The sequence below is a fragment of the Diadema antillarum genome, unplaced genomic scaffold (assembly GCF_040938485.1).
Source record: "Diadema antillarum isolate AM-2024a unplaced genomic scaffold, OU_Dant_1.0 seq00000177_RagTag, whole genome shotgun sequence".
NCBI lineage: Eukaryota > Metazoa > Echinodermata > Echinoidea > Diadematoida > Diadematidae > Diadema > Diadema antillarum.
In genome coordinates, this window is record NW_027271244.1 from 1,281,357 (window position 1) to 1,304,000 (window position 22,644).

Consider the following 22,644-nt stretch of genomic DNA (forward strand, 5'->3'; position numbering starts at 1 on the left):
ATAGGAGACATGCTCTCAGGCAATATGTGTGTTCCATAAGTGCATATTGTACATTGTATGCTTTTGTGCAAGTGTATTTATGCCTCTCTGTTGTAAAAGTATCAACATTTTTATTACAATTACCACCGTACTGTATTTTTTTTTTTTTTTTTGTAACTGCTCATATATACCATGTAGGGTTGTGTTTGCTTTCTTCCTTGAAGGCATATTATTACTATACATACAGTTCACATGCCAAGGTACTTGAACCTTTGGCTATTTACAGTCTACTTGGGCCTGTTGACAGAGAGTTTTGCATTTGTTTTAATGCGGTATACCATAATTGTAAAGTCAAGACAGTAAATTTTTCAAAAACAGTAAGTTTGAGCATTTTAAAAATGTCTTTACCATGACAATTTAATAATTGTAAATGATGCTGGTTGAAGATCTATCAGATGGGATCCTCTTTAACAGTATATGTATAAATTGATATTCAGTAAATTGTAGATATTGATTCATATGCTTTGTTTACTTAGTTTTGTATGTATGCCTGGCTGTATCTAATGCATGTGTGTGTATATATTTGTTATTACAGTATTTAACCACATAGGCCCACCAGATAATGTGTATTATTTTTTAGAGACATTATAGACGTCTACAAATATCATAATTTACAATTTTAGATAAACTCAGAGATTGATAAAATTGTTTTGTGTTTACCGTACTCATGGTAGGGCCTATGTCAGATTTTTTTTTTTTTTTCAATGCAGAAGATGGTGGTTAAAGTTCCCAACATTAATATTTTGAATATTTCTCATGAAATGATTTTGAGCACAAGATGAAATGGTGGAAAAGCCTGTACTACATTGCACACCATACTTTATGAAAAGAAATTAAAAAAATAAACAAACATGAATGTACCTGAGGCTGTGTTTGCTTCACTTTGGGGAATTTTTTCGTGCTTGTACCCTTCTCCTCTACACTTCCTCCAACCTACATTTTATCTTGCGTGTTTAATTGTGATAGGGTGCTGCATTGTAACAGTAAGGAGGTTTCATCATGTCTTTTGGTGTTACATTACAGTTATTGTAGTACTGTAATATCTTTACCTGTTGAAGACGAGTTCCGGGTATATTCGGGCAAATGTCTATGGGAAATGCATATTGTAGCAAAATCTGCCCATCCTGAACGGGTTAATATTCTTATTCTAAATGAAATGTTACAGTACCAGTACGCAAAAATATACAGGAGCAGAACCTTCATATCTTTCTATCCCCCTTTCTTTCTTATCTCTCTTCCTATAAAGATCTCCCATTCCTTCTGTTTTTCCATATTGTACCATTGGAAATTTGGGTTCACTGTTGATGGAGAAGTCAATTTGTCAGATCGAAAGCAATGTGTTCTTGCCAAGTGCCTTTGGATACAATTTACATGTGTGTGTGTGTGTGTGTGTGTGTGTGTGTGTGTGAGTTTGTGTGACTGCATATATGTGAGACTGTGACCCAAGCAGTCCGCAAATACTTCCCTATACGTCTGGTTGTTGTCAGACTGAATTTGAAGAGTTGTGATTTATTGCCAGGTTCAAAGATTATATGTGAGGCATACAAAAATGTATTGCTCTTGTGAAATTGGCCCAATATGACCTTTGACTTATTCCTTGTTGTCGTAGGAGGGGGAAAATAAGATATTTTGCACTTTGTACCGGCAAATCCAGAGACTTCTTCAAGAGTTAATTTCCTGCAATCCAGCAACCAGTAGCATACAGGATCTATTGAATTATTGTAAATCCCAGTTCTTGCGTCTGTGGCCAGCCAAACATATTTCTGCAACCTTTGTCGACCAAAGGTTATTATCTTTTTTTTTTTCCAGATGGTACCAATCTTCCTTACTTGAATTCTGAGTTTGTATTTAGGGGTAGAATGCATTTGTGATCTGATGTAAACAGGAAGCTGGTTTCTTTATTCTAACAACAGCAAACTTTTCAGAAGTGTGTAGAACTTACAATGTATTCTGATAGTATCTCTCTTCAGATCTGTGAATACCACAAGTCAAGATGAGTGCATTCTAAGGCCGTGTTTATGCTTCCCCTTTTCGGGCCAGAATCAGCGTTTTGATACGCGTTTAGTTCAGAACGGGGTTGCGTCCTTGCTCATTTTGATATAATTATAAACGCTGTTTCAAAACGTCTTTTCAAAACGCACAAATAAGTGCGTTTACGATCGGCGTTTCTGACTAATCACGTTTGACGGGGAAGTATAAACGCAACTCACATCACATACGTGTTTAAATGACGTCATCTCCATCGCCTTTCTGGTTAACACTTGAAAATGCGCGTGCTAGGCCAGCCGACCTTTCGATTACTGTGCTGCGAAACACAATTTGCAGGTGCTGATCCCTGGAGCTCCCTGTTTGTACATTACTTTACTGTACATGGTGACAGACATATTGATGCATGAAGAACTCACTACACCATACATTCCGATTTTGTCAACAATTTGTCGATGAAATAAATTCTCGTATTTCCTATCATTGTCTACAGTTTATGTACGTGTGTAGTAGTATTTAAAGCAATCAAAATTATATTACGGTAGACATGCTGCGGAACATGAACAATACACACACTCAGGCCAGAACTTCCAAAAAAGTGCACGCCGCAATTTGACCTGCCTCACTGAGATTAGCGAAGAAATCGCAAACGCTCTTTCCAAGGTCAAAGAAAGTGAGCATAAACAGTGCTCCCGTGAATGGCGTATTGAATCAGCGTTTTGAATCAGCGTTTTGAATTAGCATTTCAAAAGGTTGATTCTGCCTTCGCAAATTGGGCATAAACACACCCTAAAAGAGGTGTGAATTCATAGCACAAAACCCCAACAAGAAATATCTACAACAGTCCTAAAATTTGTGAACCCTTATTCAGGCCAGAATGTTATCATTCTGCATTTTGACTTTGCCTTCCTCACTTCTGGAGAAAGTAGTATGAATTGGAAAAAAAAAAAATTGTGATTTGAAGTGATAGTTGTGGGGATGACTTGTGAAGAAAGATATCAGTTGTGCTTTCTTAATGAAATTACTGGTTAATGATCATTGCTTCTCATATGTAAATTGTAATGCACCAATAATAGGGTGCATATGTTTGCGCTTTTTTATTACATCAGTGCTGTATTTTCTTCTTGAAAGTCAGTATAAATTAATATGTGTTTTGTGTGTTTTTTCATTTGTCCCTTCCTTCATTTCAGTACTCTGGCTTCCAGCAGACAGCTGAAAAGTGTGCCGTTTGTGGTCACCTCATTATGGACACGGTGAGCAGCTTTAGCCAGCTTTTCACTAATTATGATACTAAGGATACAGCACTGAGGAACATATCTTTTTTTTACTTGCAGGATGGCAACCAAAAAATATAGTCTAAAAGTGATTAAAATTTATCCATAAAATGCACAGTGTTAACACTATGATGTGCTGTCCAGTGGTTATGAGGTGCTGCATGCAGTCTGTATCTAAACCATGGATCAAATTATGAAGTGCTGTAGTCTATATCTGATCCATGAATCAAATGATGAGGTACCTGGTACTGTACTGGGGTTTATATTTAAACCATGGATCAAATTGTGAAGTGCTGTAGTCTGTTATGTACACCATGAATCAAATGATAATACACTGTTTATCTTTGTACATCATGTGGATCAATTTATGATATTCTGTACTCTATCTAAACCATGGATCACCGTAGATGCTTTACTGTGTATCTAAATTTTGGATCAAATTTTGAGGTGCTGTAGTCTATGTAAACCATGAATCAAATGATGAGATACTGTACTGGCGTCTGATTTAAACCATGGATCAAATTGTAAAGTGCTGTGGTCTGTATGTACACCATGAATCAAATGATAGTACACTGTTTATCTATGTACATCATGGATCAATTTATGATATTCTGTAGTCTGTATCTAAATCTTGGATCAATGTAGATGCTTTAATCTGTATCTAAATTTTGGATCAAATTATGAGGTGCTGTAGTCTAAACCACGGATCTTGTTTAGATTTGCCATGAATAAAAATGTCAAAAAGTTGTAGTCTGTATTATACCAGGGATCAACATGATTTGCTGTAGTCTCGATCTACGCCTTACTTGTATCTTTCTAGATCCTGCAAGCCATGGGAAAGTCCTACCACCCGGGCTGCTTCCGATGCGTTGTGTGTAACCAGTGTCTGGATGGAGTCCCCTTTACTATCGATGTGGATCAGAAGATCTACTGTGTCAAGGATTACCACAAGTAAGGGTGCAGCATGCGTGTTAACCCCTTCCTTGCCACACGCAAAGTGGCTTGTACCATAATCAATAGCCTTTTGTAAAGTGACCATGGAAGGGTTGAAGTGAGATGTGTTGTTGCTGATATGCATATGTTTCATGGCAGGGGGTAACTCGTGGTTGATGAATCGAACATTTAAACAGATAATAGTAGTTATTATCATTATTATTTTTATTTTTTTTTAAGACTATTTAGTTTAGTCAGCTCAGTAAAACTGATGAAAGATCTGACAGTTTCAGAGACTGATGACTCAATAATGGATTTTATGTAATTAATGGATTGTCAGAAACATTTCTTGTGGAGATGACAAAGCTATGTGGTAACATATCAATCAAAGGTGTGGCTGTGTGAAGTATTTGGTGCCGTTTAGTGCCAGTTGGTGCCATTGTGTGTTTGTGTGATTTTGTGCCAGTTTTTACAGGTCATAGACCTAGCATATAAAGGGTGCTCATCACTCTGAATGTTTCTTGAGAAAGAGTAGAATACTATATAAGCTGTTATTTTTGCGAATTTCGCGAATCACAGTTGGACCGCGAATCTAACAACATGCATAAATGTCACCATGCGCTCAGGTAATAATGCACTTATGACGGCTTCTGTGTCAATTCGCAAACACAACATGTCGCGAAAATGTCCGTGGACTCCTCATTCGCGAAAATATCTGTACGCAAAAATAACAGCATATACAGTAGCAGCATGTCACTTGTGTAGAAAACATGTGCATGAATTTGTGATCATTTGCTGTACAATTTGGATCATATTTTTCCCTCCAATCTGTGAAAAGCAGAATGCAGTGTATGTGTATGATGGACTTTCATTGTGTCTGCACATATCACCACATGTACTGTAGGGAAATAAGAAGGGGGTCTTGAGAGTGAATATTGAGAGTAGATAATGTGAATTGTAGGCAAGCCCATTTAAATTTTCATTTAAATTGGTGCTGAGGGAATCAAATTCTGTTGCCATTTGTGCACAAGCTCTTGTAGGTGTAATATCAGGTTTGACTTTTATATCAGACAGGTGCAGTGTATGGATTGACAAAGGGAGTGGAAGTAAACAATCATGTTACACTCAGCGAACATATAGTAGTAATTCTTGTAGAAGTATATGCATTATACATGTGTATTCATATATAAATGTATATGTCTATATATGACATTCACTGATATTTGAATTACAAGCAAGCCCGTTTTTATTCAAATTGGTGCAGAGGGAATAAAAGTCTGTTGCCATTTGTGCACAAGCCCTTGTAGGTGTAATATTAGGTTTGACTTTTATATCAGACAGGTGCAGTGTATGGATTGACAAAGGGAGTGGAAGTACATGATCATGTTACACTCAGCAAACATATAGTAGTAATTCTTGTAGAAGTATATGCATTATACATGTGTATTCATATATAAATGTATATGTCTATATATGACATTCACTGATATTTGAATTACAAGCAAGCCCGTTTTTATTCAAATTGGTGCAGAGGGAATAAAAGTCTGTTGCCATTTGTGCACAAGCCCTTGTAGGTGTAATATTAGGTTTGACTTTTATATCAGACAGGTGCAGTGTATGGATTGACAAAGGGAGTGGAAGTGAATAATCATTTTACACTCAGCGAATATATAGAAGTAATCCTTGAGGAAGTATATGATGTGTATGTATTATACATGTGTATTAATATATAAATATATATGTATATATATATATATATATATATATATATATATATCCCTAGTTGGCACCTTAGGGATATATATATATATATATATACATATATATATATATATATGACATTCGACTAAAAGAAGCAGAATCAGCAAAAAGAAGGAAAGTCATCATGATCGGATTTTTGTTACGGATTTCATGCTTGGTAAACTTTGAGTAAACATGTTTGCAAAATGGTGTACTGAAATGGTTGAATTACCTCGAGTTTGGGAAAACGTAAATACGATTTTTTGTTTTCCTCTTTGTGCCTGTCATGTTTGAAGAATGCAAAGGTAAATGTGTGCATGCCACGTACACCATGTTGGGTTCTTGCTGTTTCCATCCATATGGAAGGTCTTCCGCATTCGTTTGTGTTACTCCCACAAATGCGCCTCTTTTCCAGCTCACTGGCTATTGAACACCTACTGTTGCTCTCTTGATCTACTTTATCGAGATGAATGAATGTTGTTTGATGAGCAGAGCAAGCAACCATACACTCATTCCATCCTGTTCCATATGCGTGGTTTCCTTCCTCACACTTTTTCTTGCCGCACGTAATTCATCCCGCTGGAAATGTGTGTCTTGCCGCTGAACTGTGGAGCTTTGTTTTTATTTGCGGATTCATCAGCATTGCGTGAAAATCGCTTCTCTCATCAGCAGTGTTCTGAAATTGCTATGATTGTATTAGAAAGGTACATGCACCTTGGGAGATAGTCTGATAAAATGAGGTGAAACAAATTTGAAAAATAAAGATGATGATATAGAGTAATTTTAATGCAATTGTATTACTTATCATAATAGCGTGGTCAGTGACAATTATTTCAGCAACTGTCACAATTAAGCAACTATGGTTCTTTTCCTCGTAAAAGTAGTACTTGCTATTGAAAAAGAACTAGGATTTGATGGGAATTATACAATTTATCATGACTGATTTCATGTCAGAGAAGAAAAGTTGCAGAATTCTTACATACAAGTCAGGCAAGTTTCTAAGGCGATGACATCATCACCTCCAATTTCTGTCTTTTTTCGTAATGTTTATGTGGGAAAATATGTGAAAGCTTTACAATCTTATAATTTTCTGATAATTAGATCCAAATGTTGATGAAACCTCCAATGTTCTTCATGAGGTTGTAGTACCCCGTTTATCAAACCGAACTTGAACATGGCAAAGAATTGCCTTTTAGGGGGCCAAAGTATCACCAGTTTTTTATGCCTCCGCCTGAAGTGTGCTGGAGGCATTATTTAAATTTGTAGTCAGTTGTTTTACCTTTGTTATATCTGTTAATGAATGCCATTGTGGGTTGTACACCAAGCCTCTTGTTGTTGTTTTTTTTTTCCTTTTTTTTCTCTTGTTGACACTTTACATAGACTGCATGATGTTGGGTGTTGGATTTGGTATTTGTTTGTGGTTTTGTGGCACTTCCTGAGAGAAACCTGCTCATCCAAAAATTCAGCATTCCATGGTGGTTTAACATAGTAGATTTATACAAATTCCTGTATTATTCATCACAATGTTTTTATGCTTGTGTGAGTCCATGGTGGCTGTTGTATACATGTATATGGATATTATGGTATGGGTGCACAGTACATGATCAGGTTTTTGCTGTCGGCCAGCTGGCTGCATTGGCAAAGGGGGAAATCCAGTCCAGACATGTGATCTAAAGTACATGTACCATGTATGCATTGTTAAAGAAGCTACTAACAATATTGAAGTGTTGAACATAACAGTAATTGTAGAGACTCCAACTCTCCCGCTTTCGACAGGAGATCTCCCGCCGAAAGCCCATTTTTACAAAATCTCCCGTTCTCCTGCTTGAGATTTAATTTCTCCCGCCCTGGCTCTGTGTCTCCCGCTTGAAATGATTTCTTACTGAGTGTCATCGTACGTTGAAAAATAAGCATGAGATGACACGAGAGAGCACATAAAACCCTAGAGCGGGACTCCAGCCGCCGAGAAACTTCGTCTTTGTGCTCATGATGGACGCCTTGCGCACATCGAAGTTGGATCATGATCGATCTCCCGTTTGCTAGGGGTTTCAGGCGGGAGAATCTCCAGATCAGAAGGTGCTTGGGGTTGGAGTCTCTGTAATTGTTTTTTAAGATGTTTATGACCTCACAGGATCAAGACATCCATTGCCTTACAGCAGCTTTAATATACTTTTCATGATATCATTAAATACACCTTTTATGTTACTTGGACACCTTAGTGTTGTGGCTCATCAAGCTTGTCTTGGGTTATATGGCCGGTATACTATTTTCTGGGCAAGTAATATGAATAAGATTGGCAAGTACCTGTACAGAAAGTTTAGTAGAGTCCAATTCGATGTTAGCATTATATTCTGTAGTACAGGGTTTAATAACAATTGCAAAAAAACAAACAAAAAAGCAGAAACAAACAAACAAACAATCAACGATTGATATGTTTCTTAGTTTGGTATGTAAGGTAAAGTATTATTGTAATCTTTTCATACTTGTGTGCCTTGCATATTAAAACATACTGAATATTCACCAGAGCCCTGAAAACAAACACGCTTTGCAATGATCGGCCTACTAGGATTGTGGACTGCCTAAAAATGACACACAAAAAAAAAAGAAGAAGAAAATCTTGTCGCTTGGGGCAAGTTGAGATGACCCTTTTACTCGCCACTAGTTATTTCTTTTGGCATGGGAGCAAGCAAAGTTGTTGAGCTGGGTTTAATGTAACAAAATACTGACATACTTCATCTAACGCTTCAGTCACTACAAGATACATGTGTACATGAATGAGTTTAATGTTGTGAAGCTGTAGTGAAGACAATAAATTAGAGTTGAACTCCGTAAAATTTTGACACTAGCAATTGCCCAAAGTGCCCACTTTAAGATCACACACACTCATTAAAAAAAAAGGTAAATAGGCTGATTGCATAGCTATGGTATTTAATCAAATGGGAAGATTTATTTTGCAGAAAGCAGTCATTTGTGAAATTCAGGATATTATATATTTCTACGCAGTGTGATTCAACCTAAATGATATTGAAGTGCTGCATTTGTTTATACTGGACTGTTCACAGATGTTATTAAGCACAGCTGTTCACCCATTTTTTTTTCTATGATTGATGAATTGTTTGTGAATCCACAGACTTAAATTGGATGCAGAGTGGGAAGTGTACAGATTAGTCTAGATATAAAACCTTGCCAAAAATATAGTATGAAAAGAGAATATCTGGATTGGCAAGCTTTATAGTCTGTTTTTGTTTTTGTTTCTGTTTGTTTTTCTCTGATTTTCTTGTTTTTTTAAGGGTTTTTTCTGGGGGGGGGGGGTGGGGATGGGAGTGACTGAAGTGAACAGGAAGGAGTCAGAACTGAAAGCGCCCCCGTCTGGCTGTCTCATCAACCCCCCCCCCCCTTTTTTTTTTTTTTTTTTTTTTTTTTTTTACTGTAATGACACCCAAGTGTGTGTTAAAGCTGTGCTGGAATGTTATTTGTGCAGTTTATGTAGCTGTGCGATTACTTGCAAACTGCATGAGCCTTTAGATGGACCAAATTTTTGTTTTCATCCTCATATATATATTTTCATGTTCTTCATAATGTGTGATTTACGTTTTTCAGTTGTAGCCCTCTTTGCTTCAGTATTGCTGTCTTTACAGTTAAAACCATTTACTGAAACCTTTGTCAACTTGTCCAGCAATGTATGGTTTGGTTTGTGCACTTAAAAATAGTGATTTCTTCTTTACAGATGGGTACTTTCAAGAATACCCAAGTGCCATTCTATAAAGTCTTGTGCAAAGATTGTTTAATATTGCTATTTATATGCTAGTTTCTCTCTTCCAATGTAACACTATATCTTTTTCAGAAGTCATTGTCTTGTCAAGATTGCATTGAAAAGCTACATGTATGCAGAGTTGTACCTCCTCTCTGTGTTATAAGAAATCTAGACTACCTCGGGTTGTGAAAAGAAACTAGCCTCAGGTTGCAGTAAGACATATCCAGACTGCCTAGAGACTGGTTAAAGAAAGTTGTCTCTTCATTCATATCTCATGGCAGTAAGATAGATTTCATTTGTATCTTTCGAGAATAGGAAGTCTCACCAACAACAATACGTGAGATTTTCTGACCGAATAGATTGATTGAAATGAATCCAGCCTACATGAAGTATGCTAATGAAGGAGATTTTCAATGTACACATGTGTGTATCTGTGTGTGTGTGTGTGTGTGTGTGTGTGTGTGTGTGTTTGTACGTGTGTAAGAGTGTGTTCATGTGCTTATATCAATCATTCTTTGTAATTCTTCTTTTATCTGGGCTTTATAGATACATGTACATTGTGCTTACTTTCTTGTTCATTTTGAAAGTGATCTGCAGAAGAGACACATTTGCCAAAGGTAGCATTCTTGCAGTCTTATCATCAACATTTCATAGTTTGCTCACTCAACCCTGGTAGTGGTATATACCCTGATTCTTTTTTTTTTCAGAACAATGCATCTTCTGGTACCTTCTTTATCCGTTGCACAATCATCAACAATTTTGAAGGCTTTTTCTCTGCATTTTTGTTGTGGTGGCATTTTCGGTTAGTTTTGACTCACAGACACCTCATTACTGCATTTCTGGCAACACGGCAGTCAACCCTCCCATTGCCTGTCCTCTATGTCACAGCATTTGCAAGTTTTCATACACCATGATTTGCAATGGTACATGTAGCTGTAAGAGAGTGGTATATTGATGGAAATCCATTTATTATTGAAAAGGTACATGGACACATTTCTTTCTCAAACAGGTACAGCAGGCATTATGTTGCACATGTGTCAGTGTATGGCTTTATCATGCAAGCAGATGTCGAATTCTTGAGAATACCTAAAGCTTTTTATCCGAAGTCATCGATAATTAGGGTTAGTACTAAGAGTGAAATTGACCAGATTGTTTCATTTTGTTGATTCTGTACAAATTCCTGTGTAACTTCCCATGAGAATACCATGGCTTAAGGTGACGGTTTGGAATTTTTTTTTTTTTTTAAAGAAAGAGGAAAGAATGCCCAAATTTGCTGATGATAATGTACATAAAACACAAATCCACAGAAATCATCTTTTTGTGTTAATTGTGTGGGATATCATTGTCATGCTTTTTGTTGAAAAAAGATTCATGTTTTGGGAGCATTTTGACATTTAATATGATGTTTTCTTATCATTGTGAAATCAAGTTTTTCTAACATTGTGAAATCAAAGCTGCAGACTCTTAAAAAATTCTTTCTTTTTTTTTCATGTGATTCCCAGTGTTGCTCTCCAATGTTTGAAAGTATGTTAGTATGATCTCAACAAGCAATTTGTTCATTTTTTTGCTTCCTGCATGAATACTAGTTTTAGTTTGCTGCATTTGAAATACACATTTTTTTTTCTCTTTCTTCTTACTGTATTTTCAAATAGCATTTTCAAGCAAATTGCCTTCTTTTTTTGTTCTTCTTTTCCTGTCTGTATCTGCTGCTCCAGGACTTACGCTCCAAAGTGTGCTGCCTGTAATGAGCCAATAACACCGGTAAGAATTTCTCTCATCGTGGTGCTATGACTCAAATTCTTCAGCAGATTCATACTGCATCTTCTTTCTTTGTGATTCTATTTCTCGCCTATTTTTTTTTTCCTTCTACAGCTTTGAAAAAATCAAATAACCAAATTTTGAAAAAAGTAGAAAGCGAGTTCTTAGACATTGCTGGTGTTGGGCATAGTTCTATCATAAAGATATTCATCTTCATATTTAGAAGTGTTGAGTTTGTAAAAGAGTTGGCAGACCAGAATGCTTTGCATTTCGCCCAGACCACATGCCTCAACTATGAACAATGTTAAAAGTTGCCTCTACACATACCATACTGCTGTCACGTAAGCCACATTCCTGATGTCATGAAATGTTTTGTATGTGCTCTCTTTTTCTGAATGGTAACATTTTTACAAGAAGTTTTTTTTTTTTGTTTCTGTGTGTGTGTGTGTATGTGTGTGTGTGTGTGTGTGTGTGTGTGTGTGTGTGTGTGTGTGTGTGTGTGTGTGTATGTGTGTGGCTATTTAGACTGAGAATAGAGTGAACATTCCCCTGTTATATTTTGAGTGACTTCATTTTTTGTTTTTTCAAAAGATGACAATTGGTACTTACGAATACCAGCCATAATTAAATGGAAATACGAGACTCCCACATGCGTACGTGATCGGGTTCTCGTACCGCTGTCCACGGGTCTCCTTCCGCTGAAGTTTAGAGCCCTGTATCACATGTTATTGTTGTTGTTTTTTTTAGTGCTAACTGAGGAGAAGAGGGGAAATAGAGTGTAGTGGAGTGGTTTGAATATCAAAAACAGCAGCAGGTGGCAATTAAGTGCTCTGTAGTCAATTTCCATCGGTGTGTCAAATTTCTCCCGATTGGCATTAATCACTTTCCCTCTAAGCAATACCAGTTCACCCACAAGAAAAATGTGCCAACTCTACTAAAAATTCATACGTCTGTGCAGTGGGCTCTTGCAGAGAATGTAATAAAGAGATGATCAGCGTTTGGGTTTATTGTGAATATATGTATATCATTCTTGATCTTGTGGCAAAAGGTATTCCAGTTTCAACTAAACAACAATATTTTTACTCCCATTTCTAGAATTGATATTTTGGCACTCCTTGGTTGACTCCTCTTGGACGTCATTATATTTCAAATGTGCATTTGTTATGTACAATAAAAAACTTAATTGATGGCTTACAGACTGATCTGTGTTGGGCCTGAATATATTTTTCCCCCTTCACCACCAATACCATTTTTTTGTTTAATTTTTGTGATGGGTGTCACATGTTGCCATGCTTCCACAGTCCTTTATCAGCCAATGCCATCCTACATTTTACGGCTGTGACTTCCTCATTGCCCTACACAACTTTCACGCCATTACGCTCATAGCCTTCTCGTGTTCTCCACCCATACAATATGTTTTTATTTTCTTCTTCTCCTCATGCAGTCAGTGTTCTTCAGTCTCATTTTAGCAGTGCATATTTGTCTCTGTGTGCACCGACACAGCATCACAGACAGACAGACAGAGACAGACACCCACACACACACATACACACATACACACAATATTTAAAGGTACATTCAGTGCCACAGTAAGGCACTCTCAGCACATCTCTACAAACCCACTCCAGTCACCCCCCTATCTGTCAGGCCAACACCAAAACAACACCTCTCCCAGTACAGCCCTTCACCCCTCCCACCCCTATTCAGCTCCTCAACCTCTGTACCTTCTAGCCCCCTTCCTTTTGTATGATTCCTTCCCTACCGATAAAAGTGGTCCATATTGTACATTGGCACTCATTCAATGTCTCTCTCTCTCTCTCTCTCTCTCCCTCTAATTCTCCGTGTCTCTCTATCTATTCTCTCCATCTCTTTCTCTCACCCACAGGGCACAATGGAAACCGTGAGAGTGGTTTCAATGGACAAAGACTTCCACGTTGAATGCTACCGTTGTATAGTAAGTACCTTGTAGGGGTGCTGCTCTGCGTTGTGCCAGAGTTAGGGGCCTCCCTCCCTCGCCTTCTTCACTGTTCAAGGCCCCCGTACCTTTAGAGAGCTAGTCTCCGTTTCTTGATCAGCTTCCTGGAAGGAAGGTGATTTTGTGAAAAGGGGAATGCCAGGATAAGGATGACTGATTTATCAGTTTGTGATCTAAAAACACATGCCATTGTAATATGTATAGCACGGCTATGATTTTTTTTTTTTTTGTGAAGAGAAAAATCAAGAAATAGGGAATGATGTTTTACAGAACTTATTAAGTGTATGACTGTCTTCTGTTTGTACATTTTAATGATACTCATATATTTAGTGCTTATTGCTTCTACATTATCTTGTCCACTGCATCAATGATAGAGAACTTTTGATTCTTGCCATGCAGACATTCAGAGGAAAAAAAAAACTGTTTGGCAGGCTAGGGTCTTAACAAAACAGCATTATATTATATCATTTCCCAGATGCATATGTGGTACAAAATTTAGACGACGGCGCCCCAATGATATACATGTGCCATGCTCTTTTCTCTTTTAACAGGACTGTAATTTGCAGCTGTCTGATGATGACAGCCGCCGTTGCTACCCTCTCGGTGATAAGCTCCTCTGCTACAACTGTCACATAGCCAGAATTGCCCCCAGCTCAAGAGTGGCGTCCAACTCGAGCCTCCCCTTCACAGGATCCGGCCCCCTGTCTGAAGAAGACGCCGCCACCTACTCGCCTCAGATATCCCCCAGCACCACCTATCCCGTTGCCAGCCCACCCATCTCGCCGCAGTCTGGCTCCCCACACCACGGCAGAGAAGCTTCATTCTCCGGCCGGGCCACGTACGACCCCTCTGTGAAATCAGCATCGCTACCTCCGGAACCGCCTCAGTACACCCCAGCCCCGCCCTTTGGTGGTGGGCAGCCCACCTACCGGTCCTCCCCTCCCCCCTCAGATCCCCCTCCCTACTCCCCGCATGATCCTCTCAAGGCCAAACGGTCCTCCCCGACCGCTGACCATGCTTCTTACCGCTACGGCAGCAGGTCTAGTTTATCGTCAGGACGATCCACCAATGGAAGCAGTCACTATGGCAACCCTACGAGGCAACCTGAGACCATAGAGGATAATTCTCTGGGTGGATACATGGTGACCGACTTGTGACAAAGCAATGAAGTTGACATCCTTCCATCCTGGTCGAGGATGAGTCTCTTGTGACACTGAAAATATCAGAAGGGTGACTCTTACCCTAGTTCCAGACTACTGTTTGGTTCTTAAAAGTATTATCATATCATTCAGATATGTACATATTGATGGTGGCTCAGTTTTTAGCCCACCAGTATTGGACAATGCAGTGGTGTAGAGAATCCATAGAATAGAGACAGAATTTTGTATTTTCCCCCTGTGTCTCTCTTCCATTATTCTGTACATAGAAATTTATTTAAACTCAAGCCTCGGATGAGACATTATGCTATGTTGATGATTATGTTTCTTTTGTCATGACTGCAGTAAGCAAATGCTCTCTGAAGATAAGAGCAAACACAAAATATGATATATATATATATATATATATATATATGGGCCGTGACGTGAGAAAAGGGCCCTTAGGGCATTATGTACCGAAAATGAGTTTTCACCTCCATATTGTAGAAGAAACTCTTACGTATTTGGATATGCAAACCTTTGTCTGAAATTCCACTCCTAAACGCCCCAATTATGACATTCAAAACAGCATGTTTTGTCCAAATCCTGTCACATTTTGATGCGTCTATGCATTTCCGCGTAGTTAGCTAGTTGATCTTTTTGTGCGTATTGCTTTGTTAACCCTAACTAGGCCGGGGGGGGGGGCCTCTGAGGCCCCCCCCCCCCCCCTCGACGTTTCGGCGGAGATCTGGAGGGGGGGCCTGGGAGCCCCCCCCCCCCCCCCCGGCTCTATCATCTACCTAAATAGCCCGGCCTAGTTAGGGTTAAACTTCCGCGCCGTTTCCTGGTGTTGCGCGCAGCGGTGCTAAGGGCCCTTTTCTCACGTCACGGCCCATATATATATGTATTTATACCATATTTTGTATCGAAAAAATATGACCAGAAGAAAATGGATAGGTGGACTGAGATGGGCAGGCTAACTAGGGCAGGTATATAAATAAAGCTCCTACGGTGTATTATCACAAAATTATGACATCACACCTGCGTAGTAATTATCATTCTGTCTGTGCTTGAAATTTGGCAAATTTCAATTATAATCCCCTGCCCCCACAAAAAAAAAAAGATATGTAAACAATTACAGCGATAATTGGAAATATCTTTGTTTGTGGATTTGCATGAAAGTGCACTTTCCTTGTCTTGAAAAATCTAAGATTTATTATGAAGGGTTGAGGACACAAAGTCTACCACAAAGCAAATTGAGAAAATTATTTGAAATACCAAAGGAGTTAAATTATTTGCTATTCATCAATGATAAAATACAGGAGTGGTGTGCTTACCAAACGTGCAGTCACATGCATGTGGTGGCTGCTTGTTTAGACTTTCATATGGTACTTCAGAAATTGAAAGACTGGCTCACACACACTCATGGTTTAATTGTCCTTGATGCTTGTTTGATTTTTTTTTTTCTTTAAATTAATTTTTACCACCTTCCTTTTTTTCTGCTTTCATTTTAAAAAGCTGATTTGTGTCAATTTTCTACTTTTCAAAATGCTAGTATTGATATGCAATATTTGTGGTAATTACCATGGTATTTGGAGATATATGTAGAACCGAGAACTGAATTGTAGTGTGCCATGCCCACAGTTGCAAGGTGATTGATAAGCTCAGGTATAGATGATGGAACAAGTATGAATATGAGTATACTGGATTTTTTTTTTTTTTTTTTTTTGGGGGGGGGGGGGCATTCTTGCACAAGAAAGTGTAAAGGAGGACAAATTTGAAAGGAAATTTTAGAATTTTGTATTTTTGGGTTTATTTTGTCAGCATCCATGTGAGTGAAAAAAAAAAAGGTGAGAGATTAGATAACATGCCAGGTCTCAAAGGAGATGACAAATTCACACTTCCCTAATGCATGTATAGAACTTCGTAATTTGTTGAAAGTAGAGGCCGTCATGCTGTAGTGCTATAGTGCCGTAGTGCTGTAATTGTCAACATGCATCTAAAAAAAAAACAAAAAAAAAAACACACAAAACAAAAACACAAAACAAAACAAAACAAAACAACAGAGGGTAGTTACATGCATTAGCAGCACCTGGACTGAAGTAGTTTTATATGGACATGTGACATTTCCTTTCAAAGAAGTTTGCTTAACCCTAACCAGGCCGGGCTTTTTTGGGTGTTCTGTGGCCGGGGAGGGGTTGATTCAAACCCCCCCCCCCCCCCCCCCCCCCCCCCCCGAGATCTCGGCCATCGATCGCGCAATCGCCATGAAATTTGGCACATGCATTACCTGTGGCGTATTCTACCAAGCTATACAAAAAGAAATGAAAATTTTCGTCATAATAATTAATTATGCTAATATATGCATAAAATCATACATTTTGCTCTAAATCAGAAATTAAAGGTCCTAGAATCCTAATTTGTGGTGAAAACATTCTTTGTAGCATTCCTAACAATGTACTTGAAAAAAAAATTGATATCAAAATCAATTTCCTATGTATTTTATTGTTTTATGAATTTCTTATGTATTTCTTTGTTTTTCGACCTTTTGTTTTATCATTTTTTTCTGCAAAATTTATGACAGAACCCATTTCAAGCGTAATTATGCTAAAATTAATTAGTTTCAGCCTATGAAAGTGAAAATAATCATATCTTTATGAATAAGAAGAGAAAACTCCATTTGCATAGACTTTATACACAAAATCACGTTTTTGAGCCATTTTCGGTCTGACAGGCACGTATAAAACGTCATGCAGCGTCGTAACGGTATGCGGGATTTTTTGCGAAAATGGTGTCAAAAAATGTGCGAGACCTGAAAGTAAAAAGTCAGCAAACGTTGTGATCAAAAAATTTCGCGTGGCGGAGTAGTCGCGAAAAATGTCAAGGGGGGGTTGGGTTGATTCACCCCCCCCGGCCTTTTTGGGGTTAAGGGTTTTTGTTTGCTTGTTTGGTTTTTATTTCCAATACCAAAATTAGTCTCATCTAGCAGCAGTGCAAAACCCTGATGACTTAAGCATGGATTGGGTAACATCTGCATGTTGGTATCTCAGCTGTAGATTTCCACTACAGCCAGGGCGTGCCAGAACCTGCATGTGTTTGGTATCATAATTTCTTAGAAATTTACAGACATGCTCTGTATAATCTATTATTTCTTTGCCAGTAGGTCATGTAGTCAGTAAAATATGGTGGATTTTACATCGCAGAGGCTGTGTCACTTGCTTTCTTTTTATAATTTTCTGATTAAAAAAACAGAAAACTATATTTTATATACAAATTGGTGGTCCCATAGTCAAATGTGAATTATCTGTAAAAATCAGATATGCTGAGAAAAATGCATTAGCTGCAAGTGGATGCGTGTATGTATGGTCATGCTATAATAGTATAATGGGCTTCCAGTGTGGCATAGAAGTATTATGCTTTTCATGTTCAAATGAGCTTTGTCATGCTTACAAAATGTATTGTATTTTCATGATCTTTGTGGAATGTAAATGCCTCTGAACTAGAGAATAAGTTTTGTCTTCCGTAGAGCTATATTTGGAAAAAAAAAGTTTGTAGATATCTAGAAGCAATTATTAGTTTTTGATAAAGATCTATGATATTGCTTTGTACATGCTCGACTGTATGCTTATGTACTGTCAAAATATCTACAGGCAGTTCATTATTCTATTCCTCAATACTTGTCAGATGGGTATAAGGCGTGGAATTTTGAAGCAGGAGGTCCTGAGTTCAAGTCCCACGTTGGTGCGAACATCTTGCCTCAGCCGCAAAATCTTCGCGATATTGCATGAGGCGCCCCAAATGCTTTGATACCTCTTCATGTCCTTACAGAGAGATTGTAGAAGCTTCTCTGACTTTGGAATTATGTTTCCGCTTACGAGATGCACCTCAAACATACAATTCTTTGATTCAAATTTATGAAATTCTTCCGTCAAGATGTTTTTTATTGCAACTGATTTGCAAATTGCCCTATATTGATGTACATTTACATCGATGTAGGGTCGTTTGTCAATCAGTTCCAATTCTTAAATTGCTTTGCTCTTTAAAACCTCTCTGGTTGGATTTGTGACTGTTTGTAGGCCTGCATCTTTGGGTGTGGTTCTCTACTCATGGTTCATTCTGGACCCAGATGTATAAATGAATGTCTGGTAATGTTGGGATAATGGTGATGAAAGTAGTGTTAGGGATAATGGTGATGAAAGTAGTGTTAATACTAATGATGCTACCCAGGATCCATGAAACTGTTTTACCATACTGTTCAAGCCTCACTGTATTGAAATGGGGGTTGAATATATTCCTTGTAATTCTCTGTGATCCTTTTCTTGATATTCTTAATGCATCTTCTAAAAGACACTGAGCACATTTGAGGCAGTTGATGAGATAGAGCTGACCAGTATTTAAAATACCGATTAGGCATTTTTTCATTTAAGCCATAAAAATGAAATTTTGAGGTTCATCACAAATGAAATAGTACTTGTGCCTTGTGGCTAGGTCCATGTAAAATCAAACTCAGAATCACACCTTACTAATCTAAACAAACCGGTTACTAACCGAAATTTCTCATTGAAATTCCTGCAGTTTTGTCATTTGCATTCCTTGTCATACAAGTTTGTAGTCTGTATCCATCATGAGAAAGTACATATAAGCCTTTGAAATAGAGGCAAGTTGTTATGCAGTAGTAATGGTGATTATAATTAGTATTTAGTGTTTGTGTTTCTTTGTCTTTTGATTTGCTGAATGCCAAGTTTTATGCACTCTCCTGATAGTTTTATCATTATACATTTTCAGTACTTGTATGCAGATGTAAGACACCTTGAAATAACAGTTTAGTACATTTGAAATATATGTTTAGTTCATTTCATTTCAGCTTAGTGCAAAATGCCAGTAGGCAGGAATACATTCAATTTCTCTGACAGTAATGTGTCTTGTTGCCAGGAAACGAGGCACCGCAGTTCTGTATTCAGTAGGCATTATTCAAGTTATTCACTTTACAGCTAAGGCGTGTATTTGGGGTTTTTTTTTTACCCCATTTTTGCTCCGTATGACATTCTTTTCATTAAACTGTAGTCAGCAAATACATGTTGTATCAGTGAAAAAAAAAAAATAACAATGAAAATTTGTCCAGTGCCATATCCACCTTAACTGGGTTCTTAAAAATTTCAGATGTGTTACCGGTAATTTATCATATCAAGCTCTATGTGGAATTTGGTGTGGTATTTCTGGAGTTTGAAAAGTTAAATGCCATTCAAAGAGGCGGGGGGGGGGGGGGGGGGGGGGGGGGGCACCCATTCGTCATGTGTGATGATGATACACACACACACACACACACACACAGACAAAATAGGCTTAGATGAGTTTGCACATTCTGTACTCATATTCCCCAAGTTCAAGTGTAAGTTAACAACCATTCACTTATGACTTCTTTTAAACTTCACACATTCGTAATTGGTTGGGTTGATTTTAAAAATTTGTTGCTGCTTGCCTGTAGTTACAAAGCATCCAATTCCCTATATTCAAATTCAACCACAAAGGGTTGAGGATTATTTGCTTTTATTTTGTGGGGTTCTGTTACGTGTTATATAATGTGTTAAAATGTTTCCTAGCAATCATGTGGAGAAAAGACAAACATGATTAATAAGTTTGCATATTTTTGGGGCCATTACAACTTTAAGTGGATGTAAGGTATAGGTCCTGTGAAGGTCATGTGATAATAAACATGATGTTCAAAGAAGACTGCATTTTTTTTTTTGTTACGCTCTCAGTGGCATATCTTTTTGAGTTTGTAGCACATATGTCACTGTGTACCGGTAGTCATATAGATGTTTCGTAATAAGTGCTAAGTTAGTAGCTAGAAGTCAGCACTGTGTAAACGTGTTTTCATCATGTGGCAGCCTTGATTTTATTGTTTTTTGTACACATGCCATCACCACCTTATGCCATACCTCTGTTGTGAATGCTACTTTTAGGCAATTGATTTGATTATGTTTTCCTTGAACAGTAGTTAGCAGACTTGATTTGGCGCACCTTGACATTCTTGCTTTGTTCCCCCCCCCCCCCTTATATTATACCAGTACACACACACATCATATTGCAATGATATGTGATTTGAAGCTTGGTGTCACACAGCGTGCTGATGCTGGTGTTTATAAAGTGGTAGTGTTTGTCTCTTTTTTGCTCTCGTCAAATACCATATGGTGCTAGTCACTCTGTTTTTACCTGTTATCTTGTTATGAGACTGTAAGATAATTTCATTAATTAATATATTAATTATCAAAACTGAGGCTTCTTTTGTCACAATCTGACCTTTAGGACAAAAAAAATAATAATTTTATGTGATGACTGTTGATTTTGTGATACAAGATCAGAAGTGATAAAGCTATGCACAGATCATGACTGCATCAGTATCTACTGCCGATGGCAAACATATGTGTGCAGCCTATATACTCTTCCCTAAGGTTTCAAGGGCAGGCAGAGGTTGTTGCCATGTACTCCTACCTCCAGCATATATGTTTATGTGCACATTGTAATAGGAAGAGGCAGTTTATCTCATAGTAGAGACATTAATAATAATGATATGGCTACAGATGAAAACTTGAGCAGTATTAGATTGGTGATATGGAGGTTGTCTTCTCTGTTTCTTTGCTTCTCTTCATCTTTCTCCTATTTAAACGCAGAAGGCATTGTGATTAAACTGAAAGGTTTGCTTAGTCTTTTTTTGAAAAACAGTAGGAGAAATATTGCTCACTTTTACCAAAGAATTCATTTAGATTTCTGTAGTTATGGAAGCCTTGGTATATTTTTTTTGTGGTATGCTATGCAGTTGCAAAGTATAATGCCTCTCTATTTTAAAACTTTATTTTCAAATATTGTTTGTAAGGATATTTAAAGATTGAGTTGTATTTGTATTCATGGTTATTACTGTAAAACAAGGAATGTTCACGTGCATGCGAATTTCGCGAGAGCCAAGATTTGCGAAATTAAAATGCACGCGAAGGCTCTTGTCTACACTATACGCATTGAATGCCAGAGGCACTTCGCGAAAAATTCATGCCGTGAAAAAGGCTGTCGGCTCCAGTTTGTGAAAATTTCATGCCGCTGAAATATCATGTTTTACAGTAATTGCTTGGAATGAAGAGTAAAATTACTGGTGCTCTTCCCTTAAAACCGGCACTTAGAGTGAGAGCAACGCACAATGGTTGCAGCTTATTCTGACAACAGCCACGCAGCAGCCAATCACCTGTGCGTATTTTAATTATTACCAGGGCAACCACAGCTTTGCAAATGGCACATTTTGAAAAAGCTGGGGATGGTCCAAGAACAAACAAACAAAGTTGCTAAAGTCACTGACAATTACACTGTATTATTGTTGTCGGTGCATTTTTCATTGGACATGACTTTATTTGCAAGCAGAATCCGATGCATTTCAAAACACCCATGTCTAGTAAACAGCACAGTGACCAAGTGTGCAGTCCACTTCCATGGACATATTATGACCTCTCGATCAATGGCTAATTGATAATCTTTTTATGCTAACATACATGGAGGGTGTTTGATTTCAATCTTGTGTTATTTTTGTATAGCTATTGTAAATTTACGCTATTATTTCTATGTCTCTATAAAGTGAAATACTTTTTTCTTTTTTTAATGAAAGAGTCGCACGGCACGGTAGAAGAGACATTAAGGAATTGTTCATGCTTTTGTAGAGGATTTTTCCCTTTAATTTGGTTTTTGCAACTTGTTGCCTTAGCTACCAAGGCATGTTTTATGTCATCGTCAATTTTGTTTGTATAATTTCATACATGAGATGAGTCTTATTTCCTTTGCAAAAAAAAAAAAAAAAAGAAGGAAAAAGCATACCTAATCTTACACTCAGCACTTATCCTACAGTATAAATATGTTTTTGTACTATTCTAGGATGTTTCTTCTTCATTTTTCTGTTTTACTTACTGGTAGGTGAAATACATTATGCAATGTAATATTACTCTCTCTGTTGCCATCAATTTTATTCGATTTTAAACTCACACTAGTGTACATACGTTGCTATGGGGTGTA

General features: G+C 37.7%; 1 protein-coding gene across 1 annotated transcript in view; it reads left to right on the top strand.

Moving 5' to 3' along the window:
* The window catches only part of LOC139728403 (uncharacterized), a 35,105-nt gene extending 20,090 nt beyond the window's left edge, over window positions 1-15,015 (top strand). The window contains exons 4-9 of the mRNA XM_071639342.1: window positions 3,216-3,278; window positions 4,120-4,250; window positions 6,269-6,277; window positions 11,442-11,487; window positions 13,370-13,438; window positions 14,011-15,015. Coding sequence (XP_071495443.1) covers window positions 3,216-3,278; window positions 4,120-4,250; window positions 6,269-6,277; window positions 11,442-11,487; window positions 13,370-13,438; window positions 14,011-14,616 — 924 coding nt within the window. The 3' untranslated portion in view covers window positions 14,617-15,015. The remainder of the gene's footprint in view (window positions 1-3,215; window positions 3,279-4,119; window positions 4,251-6,268; window positions 6,278-11,441; window positions 11,488-13,369; window positions 13,439-14,010) is intronic.
* Window positions 15,016-22,644: the final 7,629 nt, after the last annotated feature.